The sequence below is a fragment of the Barbus barbus genome (genome assembly GCF_936440315.1).
Source record: "Barbus barbus genome assembly, chromosome: 12".
Lineage (NCBI taxonomy): Eukaryota > Metazoa > Chordata > Actinopteri > Cypriniformes > Cyprinidae > Barbus > Barbus barbus.
The window spans coordinates 13070597-13088721 of NC_136740.1; the positions used below are offsets into that span (position 1 = coordinate 13070597).

General features: G+C 37.8%; 1 protein-coding gene across 1 annotated transcript in view; it reads right to left on the reverse strand.

Moving 5' to 3' along the window:
- The window catches only part of LOC306878344 (mdm2-binding protein-like), a 35014-nt gene that overhangs the window by 5842 nt on the left and 11047 nt on the right, over nucleotides 1–18125 (reverse strand). Inside the window, exons 13-20 of the mRNA XM_079430627.1 lie at nucleotides 10185–10298; nucleotides 9380–9550; nucleotides 6910–6997; nucleotides 6555–6713; nucleotides 5222–5317; nucleotides 4866–5117; nucleotides 3197–3392; nucleotides 1147–1260 (exon numbers count right to left, since the gene is read on the reverse strand). Of these exons, the coding sequence (XP_079286753.1) occupies nucleotides 1147–1260; nucleotides 3197–3392; nucleotides 4866–5117; nucleotides 5222–5317; nucleotides 6555–6713; nucleotides 6910–6997; nucleotides 9380–9550; nucleotides 10185–10298 (1190 nt within the window). The remainder of the gene's footprint in view (nucleotides 1–1146; nucleotides 1261–3196; nucleotides 3393–4865; nucleotides 5118–5221; nucleotides 5318–6554; nucleotides 6714–6909; nucleotides 6998–9379; nucleotides 9551–10184; nucleotides 10299–18125) is intronic.

The following is an 18125-nucleotide window of genomic DNA, read 5'->3' on the forward strand; positions in this document are numbered from 1 at the left end:
CACCCTAAAATTGAATTTCTGTCATTATTTACTCAGTGGAAAACCAAACAGTTGCTGGTCTACATTGACTTTGATAGTAGGAAAGAAAAATCCTATGGAAGTCACTGAGGACCAGCAACTGTTTGGTTTTCCACCTTCTTCAAAATAGCATTTATAAATGTTCAGCAGAAGAAAGAAACTCATTCCGGTTTAAAACAACTTTTGAGTAAATGATGATATAAAAATACAACATTATGACAGAATTGACAGACAGATGACAGAATATTAATTTGTGGGGGAACTATTCATTTAACGTTAACAAAACAACAAAACACAAAGAGAAAAATCACTCACTGTTCTTGACTGAAAAACTTTAATACAGTTGCTTTAGGAATCAGTCTATCTAGTGTTTTATTTTTATATTTGTTCATTCAATTTCATTGAATGCTCTGCTAAATACACCTATTGTACCTGGAAATAAAGCACTGTTTGTTTTATTTGTATATTATGTGTATTTGTAATGTGCATCTTTGTTCTTATTTTTTAATAAGAAAAATAAAATAATGACAAAGATTTTTTATCTTCACCCACTTTGGCCTAAATATCTGCCATGCATCTTTGTCTTTCTAGTTTGGCTGTAATGCTCAGACAACTTGTAAAACCAAAATAGTAAAACTAACAAAGAATCGGGATAAAAATCGTGAATCGTGATATTTCTATAAAAAATCGTGATATGATATTTTTCCCATATCGCCCACCCCTAGTTGGCAGTGGCAACCTCAGCAAAAACTTCACTCGCAAATTAATATTTTTGGTCGCAAATTCGACCGTTTTAGTCGCAGTCTGGAGCCCTGTTAAAGGTACCGTAGCAGAGACAGCCTGTATATACAGAGTAAATTATGAATGATTTTGGTGTGCATAAATCAACTTTAGGGAAAAATACTAAGGTGCTACGAAAGAGTGTTTTTTCCCCCTCACTGAATGCTTTAGGAACAAAGCGAATTGAAACAAGTTTCTTGAGCTAAGTTTTTGCTCCCCTGTCATGGATAAATGATGTAGATAACATCAATCAGCAGCGTTTACGCAGCATATTTTGAGCGCTTCAAAGATGTCCTAAAGGCAGGACAGCAGGGTGCGAGGGAAAGAGGCAGAATGATTCGTACCCACCTTCAGATAAAACTTTGATATGTCAAACAGTCTTTGACTACAGGCTTCAAAGCACTTGTGCTCGCTGCTGATCCCGTGTTTATTGAGCGTCTTAGCAACCACATCCCTCAGCATCTGAAGCAGAAACAACAGATGAGAATGATGCACAATCACATAACTACTCCACTCAGAGCCCTCACATAAAGACCTGACATTTGCTGATGACTGGTAGTGAATACACTGAATAAAGTAAAGGGTTTAAGGTTTTGAATGGGTTGAGAGCCGTTTTGCCTTATTCCATGGCTCTCTGGAATACTTGATTCTGACTGGTCAAATGCAGCATTCAGTGGCCAGATATTTCGAAATAATGACCCTTAAACAGCATGTCTGACCGTAGTCCCAGGCAAACAATTTTCTACAAAGCTGTACTATTTTCATATCTCGGCACTTAAATCAGTATTTCATACCATACATTAATTTGTCAATGTTATAAGCAGGATAATGAACAGTCATTTGGCCATTATCGCTAAATATTTAGGTTTTGCCTTATTTAAATATCACCAATATTACATCTCCGACTGATACTGATAAATTAATGTTTTAAACTATTCAATTAGAATTATTATTTACTATTTATCCATTCTAAACACACACACAAATACTAAAATCAGTCTTCTTTTAAACAAGTTATTTTAGGCAATACAACATTATAATGTAAAGTAAGAAAAATGGATATTCATTTTGAGATTTGCTAAAAATTACACAATAGTGTTAAAAAATTTTAAAGATGAATTTTAAGTGAACATTGTATGACAGCAAAAGTCAATCTAAATATAAAAAAAGGAAAGTAAACAATTAATACCCCAAATTGACCTATTTACGTCGGAGGCAATAGGCTTGTAGCCAACACTCTGAAATATAACAATTGCTCTTCAGGGGCTCTTTCCCATTCTGCCCCCCTTTCTCTCTTATTTCACATCCTGTCTACTCTCCATACTGTCCTCTATAAAGGCAACACAGAAAATGTACCTTAAAAAATATATATATATATATATATATATATATATATATATTTCCCTCTTTATATGCAACAGCCAATGGGATTAAAAATATAACCAATGTCACATGATAAACAAAATTATTCCTATATACAGTGGTGTGAAAAAGTGTTGGCCCCCTTCCTGATTTTTTTGCTTGTTTGTCACACTTTAATGTTTCAGATCATCAAACAAATTTAAACATTAATCAAAGATAACACAAACACAACATGCAGTTTTTAAATGAAGGTTTTTTTTTTTTATCCAAACATCCAATTTAATCCAAACCCACATGGCCCTGTGTGAAAAAGTGTTTGCTGTGATAAATGGAACCATGAATTCAGCTGTCTACCAAACAATCCTGAAGGACAATGTCCGGCCATCTGTTCGTGACCTCAAGCTGAAGCGAACTTGGGTTCTGCAGCAGGACAATGATCCAAAACACAGCAGCAAATCCACCTCTGAATGGATGAAGAAAAACAAAATGAAGACTTTGGAGTGGCCTAGTCAAAGTCCTGACCTGAATCCTATTGAGATGCTGTGGCATGACCTTAAAAAGGCAGTTCATGCTCGAAAACCCTCCAATGTGGCTGATTTACAACAATTCTGCCGAGATGAGTGGGCCAAAATTCCTCCACAGCGCTGTAACAGACTCATTGCAAGTTATCGCAAACGCTTGATTGCAGTTGTTGCTGCTAAGGGTGGCCCAACCAGTTATTAGGTTTAGGTGCAAGCACTTTTTCACACAGGGCCATTTGGGTTTGGATTTTGTTTTCCCTTCATAATAAAAAACTTCATACAAAAACCTCATGTTGTGTTTACTTGAGTTATCTTTGATTAATATTTAAATTTGTTTAATTATCTGAAACAAAGTGTGACAAACATGCAAAAAAATCAGGAAGGGGGCCAACACTTTTTCACACCACTGTATTTTGCATCACTATGCAGACATTACCCCAAATCTCTGCAGAAAATGTGCAATTCACTTCTCAATTCAAGTATCAATTCTCCTGGGCCTGGTCATTAGCACTTACCCTGTTGTGTTTCTGGGAGCGGGACTCTGTCCGGGTCTGGCTGGGTTTTTGACTGGGCGAGGGGTCAGCAACCGAAGCAGAACGTCTGGCCAGACCTGAGCTGGAACGGGAATGGGCTGCTTGCTGCCGCAGAGCCCCCACGGCTGGGTGAGTACCACCTGCACCCAGAGATTCAGAGCTCTCCGATTTACAGAACCTGCCAAAGGGGTTTTAAAAGGGATGAGGTGGATGGTGTAAGATATTGCTTCTCTGAGATCATCAATCCCACAATCTCACTTTGTAACTCACATCAAAACTCTAATCAAAATGACTTGATGTGATGGCCTACTTAAGCACTGGAGCACACACTTCTACCTCTTTTTCTTCTGGAGATGTCAGCTCCACCACTCTCTCTCTAAGCCCATTTAATAAGAAACTGCTCAGTTCCAGTATTTTTTTTTATCCTTGAACATACATTTCCAGGCTTGTGCTTTTAGTTCCCGATGATGTGACACTGCTGTGGTAATTTCAGAGTCTGAGATGATGACGATGATAGGCCTTAAAATTAATGTGGCCCCTGGAGTTCTGCAGTAGGTCAGCATTTAAAAGAAAGTCAATAACCTCATGTCCTGACAACACAACATCTAATGCACACTGGGCTTCTGTGGCGGCAAACACTAGACATTTGATCACTGTCATATGTGAAGCGCATTTAGAGAGGGTCTACGTGATTTCAGCTAAAAATGCTGGAAATAGTAAGACTTTGACATTCATTGCAGCGCGGCAACCTCAGTCATTTTCATTCATTGCTCATGTCACCCATTGATAAAGCCATCAAGCACAGATCTATATTCAATTTGGGTGCGACTGACGCATGGTGCATTCAAATGCATGTAAATTAGAGGAACAGAGGGGCAAAGGAAGGCAATGATGAGCAGGCAGAACTAAAATGAGCCACAAGGGAGAATCAATGAACTGACAGCTTCAGAAAATTAACCTAACTGGAGAAACATTAGTTTGACTGACTAATTGAACTTCCCTCTTCTGAGAACTGGCGTGTATTGATGGGTTGACTTATTTAAATATTGGCAAACAGAATATCATTACAACAGACTGGCATTAAACACCCTTAATAATAATAAAAAAGAATACAAATTATTATTAATATTTGAGCAGCAATAATAATCAATAATTACGTACTAAATTAGCATATTAGTATGATTTCTGAAGGATCATGGGACACTCAAGACTGGATTATTGGCTCCAGTAAATTCAGCTTTGCCATCACAAGAATAAAATACAATTTAAAATATATTCAACAGAAAACAGTTATTTTAAAATAGAATAATATTTTACAATATTACCATTTTTACTGCATTTTTGATCAATTAAATACAACTATTGCAGCACAAAGGACCTGAAAAATTAATGCATCTAATTTAGGGCTGCAAAACGATTAATCACGATTAATCACATTCAAAATAAAAGTTTGTTTACATACTATACGTGTACTGTGTATATTTATTATGTATATATAAATACCCACATATATCTAATTTAATGCCAAATGACCTGCTACCTGATGCAAAAATATAAAACAAACAATATCCCAAGAAGACCTATGGCCATCTATAGGTAAGAAAAGCCATGAGATGACCCTTCATCATTAGTATGCATGCGGTGTTGTCACCTCTTTTGTGGCTGGAGGTCTGTTTCGCGGGAGCGGCGTTTGAGGCGGGACAGCTCACTGTGCAGGGCTTCACCGTCGGGCACACTGCCCGGTTCAGACAGCACAGCTGGAGAGGGTGCAGGACTGAGGGCGAATGGCACAGGGCAGGGCTCCTTACAGCATGTGCTCTGGGTCTCATATCTTATTAGACGAGACTGCAGCTTCACAAAGCCACGGTCTCGCTCAAGAGCCTTACGATCATCCAGACAGAACCTGAAGCACACCCAGAGAATGCTTGAGAAGATGGAGGAATTAGGGAGAAAAGTTTGTAAAACGGATGAGTTTTTATATAGACACCCACATACACACACACTTACTCTATTCCATGGTAGTGGGATCGGGCGGCTTTTGAGAAAGGAAGCTGGGCCAGCTTCCTGGGTGTGAGGTCAGGAGACAACTCAAATGCATGTTCACTACACAAACAAAAACACAAACCACATTTAGAGTTAAGGAATTATGAAATACGAGTATTTCACAAGGTAGTGTATAACTGGTAGAAGGCAAGTTATGTAGAAAATCTTCAATCTTCAAAATCTTCAGTATTATCTTGGTTGCACTTTATTTTACAGTACATGGACTTACAGTGTACTTAACCAAGAAAGTACTGGTAATATAACTAGCTGGGGTAGGGATAGGTTCAGGGTTAGTACCTGGTTATTACTTATTGTAATTAATTACTACAATAAGTACATGGCATGTACAGGAGGAACAGGACTGTAAAATAAAGTGCTACCATTATCTTTATCTCATAACTAGTACATAACCTCCATTTTATTATTTACAATAGGGCCACCAAAAATGAATTAATCTGATGTTGTTCCAAATGCATAAAACGTGAACCTGAAGATGATTTATTAACTATTTTAACTAAATTTTACAAACATGAATTAATCCATTTTAAATGTGTTAGTTTGACAGCACTATTTAAAAAGTCATTTATTAATTTAAATTTTTATTTTTGAATAATTAAATTGCTAACTTAGTCCTTCAGTTTATTGTCCTCCATAGCTCTGTCAAGCTACCAAATGACAAAATAAACACCATAAAAGCACAATAAAAGTGGTTCATAAGACTCAAGCTTATATTAAAATCCTCTAAGTCATATGATAATTTTAGACAAAAAAAAAATTGTAGACAAAAAAAAAATAACAGTCTTATTTTCTGAAAACTTTCCCTTTTCCCTTTCTGTATATCTTTAATATGGAACCATGTTGTACATCGATGTGCCATTTTCTACGCAATTTGTGACTTTTATAGTCGGGTCCTTACACAAAGCTATACATGATATAGTGTCCAACTTTATCAATGCTCTGTGCTTTTTTTTTTTATCCTGAACTGCCACATTGTTTTTATTACATGGAAAAGAGTGTTATATATTGTGTTCCAAAGAAGAAGGTCAGTCATATAGGTTTTCAAATAGTGTGAGGATGAATAAATCAAGAACTTTGGGCTGAACAATCACTTTAAGACCAGTGCAAGTAGAAAAAAAAAAAAAAAAAAAATTGTAAAACTTGAATGATGTTTTAAAACTTTCTACCATGTACACACATGCTCCCTCCTTGTCTAGAGGGACTTGAATTGCGGTTTTAATAAGCTAGGGGGAAAAAGTCATTAAGAGACATCATGTCAGACACTGTGTGTATGACCAACCCTCTAAGCACTGGCAGCGGCTGTAGTTCCCCACAAGGCAGTCCATCAGGGGTGAAGTGTTTGAGCAGTTCTCTGGCATCCAGCAGTGTAGAACTTCCCCTCTGGCTATCTTTAGGCCCCATCAGACTCTCAGAGGAACCACTGCTGAACAGCCTGCACCTGTGGATGACACTGAAATTTATTCATGCAACCAACCACAAATTTACTATTCCAAACATTAAACAAATGCACAAGCTATTTTCCCATCTGATACACTGTTTTGAGATTCATTAAGCCCTAAACAAAGACAACAACTGAAGGCTCCAGACATGCTAATGAGTTTTGAGATAAGGTGATATGGTACCAGATGGTTTACCTGGATCTTTGTCGGGCTCTCTGTATGTTCTCATAGTTTTGTAGGACGCTCCTCTCTGGCCATTCTGTGCAAGCACAACGTTTCACATCTTTGAAAGAAATGTAATGGTTAGAAAGAGCAACAGGTTGAGTAAATAAAAGTTAATCTTAGGTAAGAACACTTTGTAAACTAAGTTTCTTTATTCACACAGGCACAAAAGTTTCTAATCCAGCTCTACGATATTTTTCCACATATTTACCAGTCATTTGGTATTTGGGCCAATACCATATATTACTAATACTACATTTAGACTAGTGTTTGTTCTATGTATTAAGGTTCAGTCACATGAAACAACAGTGAATTACTATTGAATCCACGACAATTCTTGTGTTTATTCCTTTAAAAAAAAAAAACTACTATTTTTCCCTTTCAGCTTGGCATGTTAGTAATTTTGCATTGTGTTGATGGAGCCAATAGGGCCCTATGATTTCCACGATGTGGAAAACGCGGACTGGATCATGGAATCCAGTCTGAAAAACGTAATTTACTGCCACAGAATTTGACATCAAAAGCAGGTGAACTTCAGTTAAATCTAAATGCAATATGGACTAGATTAAGCTGCAAAAATACCATTTAAATATGAATCCTGCATGTTCTGTGTGTCTCTGTGTGAATGAATGGCGCAGATGTGTGGTTTTGTTTACTATACACATACTGAAGTGACACTCTGGGTTTTTTTTAGCCTCTGCTGCCTAAATATATTAGTAAATGAAGACATGAACAATCACTAGAACTGCTCTGAGAGTCACGTCATGAACATTTCACCGTTTCTTTTGAGAAAAACTATTGTCATATCGTATAAACAAACAGAAAAGTCTTCACAGCAACCCGTCACAATAAGTTTGGTTTAATTTGAAGAAACTGTGACTGAAATAATGCAATGATAGTACTACTGCTACTAATAAAATTAAAACATTATTTTTAAAGCAATATTTATCAGAATTTATTTAGAAGAAAAATGTAAATCAGGGTTTCTGCAGGATTTATAAGCTCAAATTTAAGACTTTAAGACCTTTTAAAATAAATAAAATCAATACCATATGAGTGGGGTAAAGCAATGTCTATACATATTAAACTGTGAAATGAATGTAAAAAGCATGATTTACAGTTTAGATAGTTTTCACAAAAACAAAGTTTTATAAAATGATACATTTCACATTTCAGTCTTTAAACCATTTTTAAGAAAATGAATGTGTCAAAAGTATTAGTCTAATTATTATATTAATTTAAGCAATTGTTAACAATAAATTATATGAATTAAAACCATACAAATATATTTTACTGTTTACATTTTTATAATGCATCATCTTCTAATCGATCCACCAGTTCACATTTACAGCTTTGCATGTTTGCAGGGTTAAAACATGGGTCGATTTTTGCATTGGTTTGAACAAAAACAACAGGCTTTTTGAAAATACACATTCATTCTCTGCCAGTAGGTGGCACTTTCGGAACGACAGAAACATAACAGTTTCCGCAGTAATGGCAGAAAACAAAACAGCGAATCACCGGACTTTGAAACGTGCAGCGATCATGTTTATTTATTAAAATCATAGCTTTTTGGAGTTTAACCATCCCATTAAAGTCATATCGCAATTCTGGTCTTTCCATCCCCAAATTTAAGACCTCTTCATATTTTCTTCATATTATTTTATGGCCTTAAATTTGATACACCTAAATTTAAGACTTTTTAAAGGACCTGCGGGAACCCTGCAAATACACAAGACAGTATTTCTGAAAAAAGGAGAATTGAAAAAAAAATATACACTTTTTATAAAATCTATTAATTAGACACACTTCTGATTAATAATATTTAATGAAACCAAAATAGAATCCAGAAAATTTATGTAAAACAGAATTTGGTAAAAATAAAACAATTTAAGAACAAAATATTTCTAATGAAATGTATTTCTATATGAATTGTAAAAATACATTTCATAAGGCCTTAAAAATTTAAATTTTTGTTAAAGTTTTAATAAATTGCTGTTTAATATTCTAAGTTTTCTTTTCAATTAAATAGACTTGATTTTGGATGAATCAAATTTAATTTAACCATTAAAACAGAGTCTAGACAAAAAAAACGGAATTTGGGAAAAAAAGCGATTTCATAGGGCCCCAAGTCAATCGTCATTTTTAGAACATTTGAAATAAAATGCATTTTTGTTAACTTTTGTAAAATGAACAAATTTGGTACTGTGTTGGCTCATCATTTGATAGTATAAATTTCTAATATAAATTTGGGTAATGAAGCAAAACCAGTCTAGAAGCACTGGTCTAAACTGGATTTTATTATAATAAACATGAGTAGTAATCAATACGATGCATAATATTATTAATGTATCAATGTAATAATTCTCACCACAATCCATATTGTTTTTTTTTTTACAAATGATGTATCCCTAAAGCAAACTGCTCTGTAAGTACTCCTCACCACTAGTGATAGAAGAGGAAGTCCGGTTCTCCTTCACCAGGCACATGTGTTCAGATGCTCTAGACAGTGTGGAGTCATGCATTTGAAGGTACTGCTCTCTGGCCAGATTCAGTAGAGCCTTCAGTTCATTCACGGGAATGGCAGCAGACTTCTGGGCCTCCTCTCGTCGCCCTAGCCACACGAGATGCATCATTAAATGTCTCTCATTAATTATACAACCCTTTCAAACCAATCTGTTACATATTGTATCGGTCTGCTTCATGTTGACTTTCAGTTTCTTGTAAGACACACTAATGAAACTTATCACATCTGAGACAGCTGTATAATTAATCATGTTTTCAAATCAGTTCTCACAACATCCCCTCTAGAAGTGCCTTAAGTTATTAAAGGGTAACATTGAGCATAATCACACATTTTCACTACCAATGTATATACAATTTACTCTGTATACAAAGTCTGCAAAGAAAAAGTGTCAAACGTCTGATACAGCCTAGGAACCAACCTGAATTTATTAGCTACAAGCCTAATAACAGTGCTCTGACATGCCACAATTAATCCATCAATCATATAGTCTATCATGCATCATAAACCCTTGTTAACACAATAGGTGTTGAGGGTCTGACAAAAGCTCTATTGTTTACCGCACAAAAGAGATCTTAATTTTCAGAAAGCGCTCATGTGAGACTGAGAATGTGTGACCAGAGGAATATGATTAGAAATGTGCTGCTCTGGGGTGACTGAAGCACAGCGTGTGAATACTTAGAGGTCCTGGTGCAAGATTTTCCGTTGCCTGGGAAACACTTACGGCAACGTTCCTTGAGGACCAGTGTCTGCACCTTGGCCAGCTTTCTCTCCCTTTGCAAGAACTGCTCTCCGCAGAGAGACGGCAGGGACCGTAGCCAGTCTGCAGTGCTGCTCCCTATGAAGAGAGAAGAGAAGAGAATGAGATTCTGAGAACGCAGAAGAGTGAGTCAAGAGGTGTTAATCACGTCTAAAGCAAAGTGCCAGTAGAGAAGCCTGCCCAAAATATCCAATCTTACATTTCAAAACTGCTATACTGTTCTTCCTTACAAGTTTTGTTTTGGTTACATTAATGCTCCTACATGCGCACACTATTTAGAAAAGCCATTATCTATTTTCTTTGATACTTCAGCCAGATCAAAAAGTAAAACCAAATTCAAGAAAAAGAGTTAATTTAAGTATGCAATGCATTGTCTAATCTTTAAAACCACAAAAGCCTGTAAACAGTTCCATAACCACACATAAAATTTCCAGCAACAAGCATTTGCATGTCCACAGTGGATACAAAACTGCTGTGAGGCCTGACACAATCACAGCCAATCAAAAGATACTTGATATTTAAATGTACATTCGCTGTGGGTAAGGCAACTGAGCATGACGCAACAGAAATAGAAACCCAGCTATCTACAAAGCATCTTGTTTCTCATCACAGTCACAGCTGGTTATGTCAAAACTCATATTTACAAAATATATCTTTAACTAGTTATGTTGTGTCATGACTGGTTCGCATTTAATATTTTTTGTTCTTCCATTTTTCCTAATGCATTCAACGTTTGGCTTAACCTTTTGTATTTCCCGGGTCCTGGGAAAAACCGGAGCATAAAAAAATACAATAACAACTTGATAATTTTCAACTAAAAACATATTGTATTGAATTAATAACTTAGCAACACGTAAATGTGCAAATATTTAAATGTTACTGTGTTATTACTATGTTGCACTTGCATTACACTAGTTTTGCTGTTAGTGTATAATTTTCAAATAATTTCAGATTTTTTATTCAAAAAAGGTAGTTAATGTAATATTAGTCTCAGCGTCATATGTCAGACCCATGAAACGTGGGCTGAACGTCGGATGCATATGGCACACAAAATTGGAAACACTTCAGGAGATTTGAAGTCGTCACCTGATTGGTTGAAGTATACAGGATTTCCGGGAGACGTGTGTGTTGTGTTCTGTAACGTTCTGCAAAGAATGCTGTAGAAGAACAATGTGACTATGAACGCTTATCAGGATCAACTAAGTGCTGGATTTCCAAAGTATAAGAAATATGTAAAGTTTGCGGCATAGACTCTATAAAATACATCCAAGATTTTCACACACCGGTCTGTTATTGTGGAGACATTTCCATGCCCCTAAACATGATTCGGCACAAAACTAAACGAGTTTGGTTGCTTTACCTTTCAGTCATATGGCCTCTTTGAAAGCACTTATGGTTCCCAGACCTTCTGCTGTCAGTCTGAAGGTCTGGCTACATTGCTATTAGTCTGAAGGTCTGGCTACATGAGACTAATGTAAAATTAGTGTAAGTGAAAAAGAAATTATATTTGTGAGAAATTTTAATTGACTTAATATTAATTGAAATTCATTATATGAAATTTATTAGAACATATAAATTAAGAATAACCAGTATAAAGGTCATTGACTTCAATTGGTTTAATATGACTATGTATAACGGCTATGCAATAGTACACCACACATTAGGGATACCATAATTTTGGCTTCGGTACTATACCAGAATGTAATACCTTGGTATCGATACCATAGGTGACAAATAATCAGCCTCAAAAGATAAGTGAATTTAAAACTATTTTATTAATAATAATAACAATAATAAAAACAGATTCATATCTTAATTCCTTTGTATCAAACTGTAACAGAAAAAAACTACAGGGAACATAGGTTACAGTTTGATGTTGGAGAAAGAAAAAGAAAAAAAATAGGCTAACTGAAGTAATAAGATGAAAATATATTCAAATCTTCTTGTCTTTTCAGTGCAAACGAAATGTCTCAAAATGTAACTACCGGGAACATAGGTTACATTTTGACTGCACACACCTGTTGATCTCTTAATTCTCTGAAAAGATCAGGATGAACAAGCGACAAATGCTTAAAAAGATTTGATGTGTTCCTTTGGCAACTGTCACATGTCGGTTTTCATTTCAGTTCTGTTTTGCCCTCATTTGGTATCTCCTGTCAGTCATTAGTTAATCATCCTTTATCCTGTCCACCTGTGTTTAATTAATTATCTTGTTTGCTCCTTTGTTTCCGTTTGCTTTAAAAGACCTGAGTTCTCCCCTAGTTTTTGTCTGTTCTTAATATATTAAATGGTATAAGTGAGTTGAAGCTTAATAAATGGATTCCTGTTTCATTACTCCTTTTTCGTCCGCTCGTCCTTCATCTACAACCACACAGACCGTTACAGCAACATGATCTGGGCCAATAGCAACGCTTGCATACAGGTGCAGTGAGGTCAGTTCTAGGGCTGTATACCTTGGAGAACCTGGCGATACGATACATACCTCGATACACAGGTCACGATTCGATACGTACCTCGATACAGAGCTGTCTCGATACGATTTGATACAATGCGACACGATTCGATACGATTCAATAAAAATACATGGGCCAGAGCCAATTAGTTAATGCTGAACACATTTACTCAACAAACAGAACTCTGCATTTTTCTTCAATTTATTGAAGACAAAAGTGCAGGGCTTGACGCTTACCTATTCCCCAAGGAGCACATGTGCTCCTAAGTCAAAAAATTTAGGAGCGCATTAAAAACATTTAGGGGCGCAATGCAAATTTTTCTAATTAGGTGTTTTAGCTTAATAAGGGGATACAAAGAGACATTTACAAGCACCATTATTTAATTTATCAGAATACAGAAAGTACACAAGGTTTTTAAATAATTTTACTTCAGACACTATTTAATAGGCTAATTATGTAATTAGTTATAATCCTATTAAACTGTGTGGGTATAAAATTTTCACAATAATCATTGAAGCTTTTGTCACGGTATATATTTTTGTTTTTAAATCACAATATATAATTTCTAAGTGAAAAAAAGTGTTGTCGTCCTAACAGGTTAAATAACTTTATTAAAGATAATTTACTAAAAGACTTTTATAAAAAATACATAAAAATATAAAGTAAACAAGTGTTTCAAGATTAGAGTGCAAAAGATTGTTCAAATGAACGAAAGAACAATAAGGTCCCATTTGTTAACATTAGTTAAAGCAGGTTAACATTAACTAAAAATGTGCAATAGCTAATTGTTGCAGTAGTTAATATTCTTTGTTAATGTTGATTTAATAAAAAATACAACCATGTTAGTTAATGTTAGCTCCATTGAATTATATTAAGACAACTTTTGATTTTATAATGTATTATTAAAAGTTGAAATTAAGATAGCATTATTAATAAATGCAGTCATTATTTTTTTCATGTTAACTAATGGAACTTGTGTTACTGAACAATAATAACGAATCAGTCGTTGATATATAGATAGGCCCACTGTTCTCTATTATAGATCAGTGGATGGGCCATGTTTTAGCTTAGAAACAATGTTTGAAAATAAATAGCTCATTAAGTCTTTAAGTAAGAATTATTTGAGGCTATTGTGAAGACTAAAGCGAATATAGATTCAAGATTCAAGAGTTTTATTCGTCACATACACAATTATACAGAGTATAACCAGCAGTGAAATGTAGGTCAGGTCCGCTCCAAGGACAGTGCAATTATAAAGTATACAAATATTAAGAGAAGAAAAGTAGAAAAAAATAAAATAAAATAAAAAGAATACAATAAAAAGATAGATAAAAAAATATAAATATAAATGTGCAGGTCAGTATGTTGTTGACTTAAATAGTACTAAGAGGAATGTGCAAAAGAATGTGCAAAAAAGTTGTACAGGGTATATAATAGCAGCAATATGAGGTAGAGAAAAATTATGAATAGCTTATTGATATGGTGATATTTACATGGAGTCAAGTGATGTTATGACACAGAGTTAGAGTTTAGGAGCCTGATGGCCTGGGGGAAGAAGCTCCTCCTAAGTCTCTCAGTTTTTGCCATCAGGCTACGGAAGCGCTTACCAGAAGGAAGCAAAGTGAATAGCTGGTTACCAGGGTGATTTGAGTCCTTGATTATTTTGACAGCTCTATTTTTGCAGCGTTTGAGGTAGATGTCCTGCAGAGAGGGGAGAGCAGACCCTGAGATGCGCTCAGCTAAGCGCACAACTCTCTGTAGTGCTTTGCAGTCCTGATTGGAGCTGTTTCCATACCACACTGAGATGCACTGAGTCAATACACTTTCTATGGTCCCTGAATAGAAAGTTTTCAGGATTGCTGGTGAGACCCTGAATTTCCTCAGCTGTCGCAGATGGTACAGTCTTTGCCTGGCTTTCTTTACCTGAGTTTGGATGTGTGTAGTCCAAGTCAGGTTCTCGGAGATGTTTACACCGAGGTACTTGAAGCTACTCACCCTCTCCACAGGGGTCCCACTGATCATAAGAGGTGTGTAGGGCTGCTGCTGTCTCTTCCTGAAGTCCATGATCAGCTCTTTAGTTTTGCTCACATTCAGAGAGAGACAGTTGTCCTGGCACCATGATGTGAGTCTCTCTACCTCGTCCAAGTATGCGGTCTCATCGTTGTTGGAGATGAGGCCCAGAACCACAGTATCATCAGCGAATTTGACAATAGATGTGGAGCTGTGAGAGGACACGCAGTCATGCGTGTAGAGAGAGTAGAGCAGGGGACTCAGGACACAGCCCTGTGGGGCTCCTATGTTCAGAGTGATGGAGTTTGAGGTGAACTGGCCAACTTTCACCACTTGAGGTCTGCCGGTGAGGAAGTCTTGAATCCAGTCACAGAGTGAGGAGTTTAGGCCGAGGTCTGTGAGTTTAGATGCCAGTTTGATGGGGACTATAGTGTTGAAAGCTGAGCTATAGTCAATGAATAGCAGCCTTACATAATTTCCATTGTTGCTATCCAAGTGTGTGAGGGAAGAGTGGAGAACGTGAGAAATGGCATCGTCCGTGGATCTGTTTGGGCGATAGGCAAACTGAAGAGGGTCCAGAGTATCAGGGATGGAGGAGCAAATGTGGCTCTTTACAAGTCTCTCAAAAACCTTCATGACTATAGATGTGAGGGCAACTGGGCGATAGTCATTCAGGCAAGAGGGTTTATTGTTCTTTGGCACAGGGATAATGATGGATTTTTTGAATGAGGTGGGAACCACGGCGGTAGCAAGGGACTCATTAAAGATAGAAGTGAACAAACCAGCGAGCTGATCGGCGCAGGACCTCAGAACACGGCCGGTTATCCCATCAGGTCCGGCTGCTTTCCTGACGTTCACTCTCTTTAGCGCCCTCCGAACCTCATCCTCCGACACGGTGATTACAGGATCATCGCTGCTCTGCCTGCTGCTTCCAGACGCGCTGGTCGGCAGAAACGCGCCACCGCCGTTGCCATCGAAGCGGCCGTAGAAGATGTTTAACTCGTCGGCCAGCAACGGATCTGCTCTCACCTCCGCGGAGGATTTGTTTCCGAAGTCACAGATGGTCCTCAGTCCCTGCCACATCCGTCGAGAGTCGTTGAGCTGGAAATGAGACTCAATTCTCTCTCTGTATCTGTGTTTGGCGGCTCTTACTGCGCGTCGGAGAGCATAGCACGATGCTTTGTACTCGCTCGTATTCCCAGACAGAAGAGCCTCATTGTAAGCGGCGGTGCGTGTGTTAACCGCGGCACGGATTGTTCTGTCCACCCACGGTTTCTGATTGGAGAATGTCCTTATCGTTATTGTTTCTGTAGCTTGCTCGGTTAGCGTGTTTACGAAGCTTAATGCTACATCCGTGAACTCGCTGACGTCAGAAGAACTCGCCCGGAACATGTCCCAGTCGACGTCATCAAGCGCCGCCTGCAGCATAGTCTCTGAGTGGGAGGACCAGCGCGTCACTACTCTCTGCACCGGAGGTTCCTGAACGAGCCTTTGTTTGTATCTCGGTGTTAGAAAGATGGCGGCATGGTCCGATTTGCCAAAAGCCGGTAGTGAGCGGGCTTTGTAGGCATCCTTGAACTGAGTGTAGCAATGATCCAGTGTGTTTGGTCCTCTAGTTGGACAGGATACATGTTGGTAAAAGTTCGGCATGACCTGCTTGAGGTTGGCTTTGTTAAAGTCCCCCGCGATGATGAAGGCAGCGTCAGGATGTTTGTTAATGTGGCCGCTGAGCACATCGTGAAGTTTAGACAAAGCCAAGCCAGTGTCCGCCTGTGGTGGAATGTACACAGCAGTAACAATGATCGATGAAAACTCCCGGGGCAGATAAAATGGGCGGCAGATAATGGAAAGATGTTCCAGATGAGGCGAGCAGGAACGCGACAGAATGGAGATATTCCTGGGGTCACACCATTTCTTGTTGATCATGAAACATACTCCTCCACCCCTGGATTTACCGGCCTCTGCTGTTCTGTCCGTCCGAAAGACAGAGAAGTTATCACTCGGCATTACAGCAGTGTCCGGGGCCGAGGACGAAAGCCACGTTTCTGACAAACAAAGGATGTTACAGTCCCTAATGTCCCGTTGGAAACTAATCCTGGCTCTAAGATCGTCCATCTTATTCTCCAAGGATTGGACATTAGCGAGGAGAATGCTTGGGAGAGGAGGACTGTGAGCCCTTTTCCTGAGTCTGACTCGAATTCCAGCGCGCTTCCCGCGGTGTTTCTTGATCCGTCGCCTCGGGGGGGTGTTGTTTATCTCCGCGTTCCGAAGAATCTCCAGAGGCCACGCAGGATTCGTGGATAAAGTGTCCTGAAACAGGTTGGTGTAGCGGTTTCCAATGTCCAAAAGTGTTTCTATGTTGTAGGTGATCAGTGCCGACGTGAGATGTGTAAAAAGAGAAAGTAAAACTAAGTAAAAAGGAAGGTAGAAGCAAATTCTCAGTGGAGCGAACCTCACGGCGTCCGAACACAGCGGCGCCATCATGATAATATAAATATCTAAATGACTGTGAGTGTGAAACATTATTTACACAGTTTTAGGAAAGTAGCGCAGCTGATTTGTTTACTGGGTTACCGGGGGTAACGGCAGCGGCAGCGCTCTCTAGTGGCGAATGTGCGTCATTCAGCGCGTCTTCACATTAACTCGCGCCGCTTTTCTTCTCATCTGTGCTCATTTAAATTAAACCGTTGCCTTTTTAAAGTTCTAAAGTAATCATATGAGGCTGCATCGCAATTTTTCCATAAATAAACAGAATAAATTAATACGTTTGTTATAGGCTACTGTATAAGTTAGGCTGTTTTGTATTTTGTTTTGTATTCGCACTTGCGCTCCTAAATACATTTTCCAGTTCGCACACATCTATTTTTAGTCGCAAATGCGAGTGAAATGCTCGCACTGTCGAGCCCTGAAGTGCATTATAACAAAGTGCATTTTGCTTAAATATTTGCAACTTTAAGTGCTCTGATTAATTGTACACAAATTGTATTAATCTGGAAATTACCACAAGTCAACATTTAACTTTCCAAGGGTACAGTCTGAGCTCACACAAGCACACAATCTTCTTCTTATTCTTAACTTCTTATTAAATCTTCTTATAATTCTTTTTTGTGACACCATGTACTGCCATAACATTTTTCACTATGAAATCACTTAAATGCTACATCTTGCTTTAACATTTTCCATGAGTTTTTTTAAACTCGCGGGCACCGCTGCGCCCCCTAATGGCTGGGCGGAGTATCGATACTAAGGGCTAGAATATCGATACTGTATCTTTTTTTATTATATCGGTATGTATCTAAGAATCGATATTTTGAGCACACCCCTAGTCAGTTCGTTCACCTTTGTCATCGGTTTTGTATCCAAAGTAATGCCATATTTCACTTCTACTGTTCTCTTTGTTGAATAATTTCGGGTGCGTTGATAGTTTAATCTGTTTGATCCA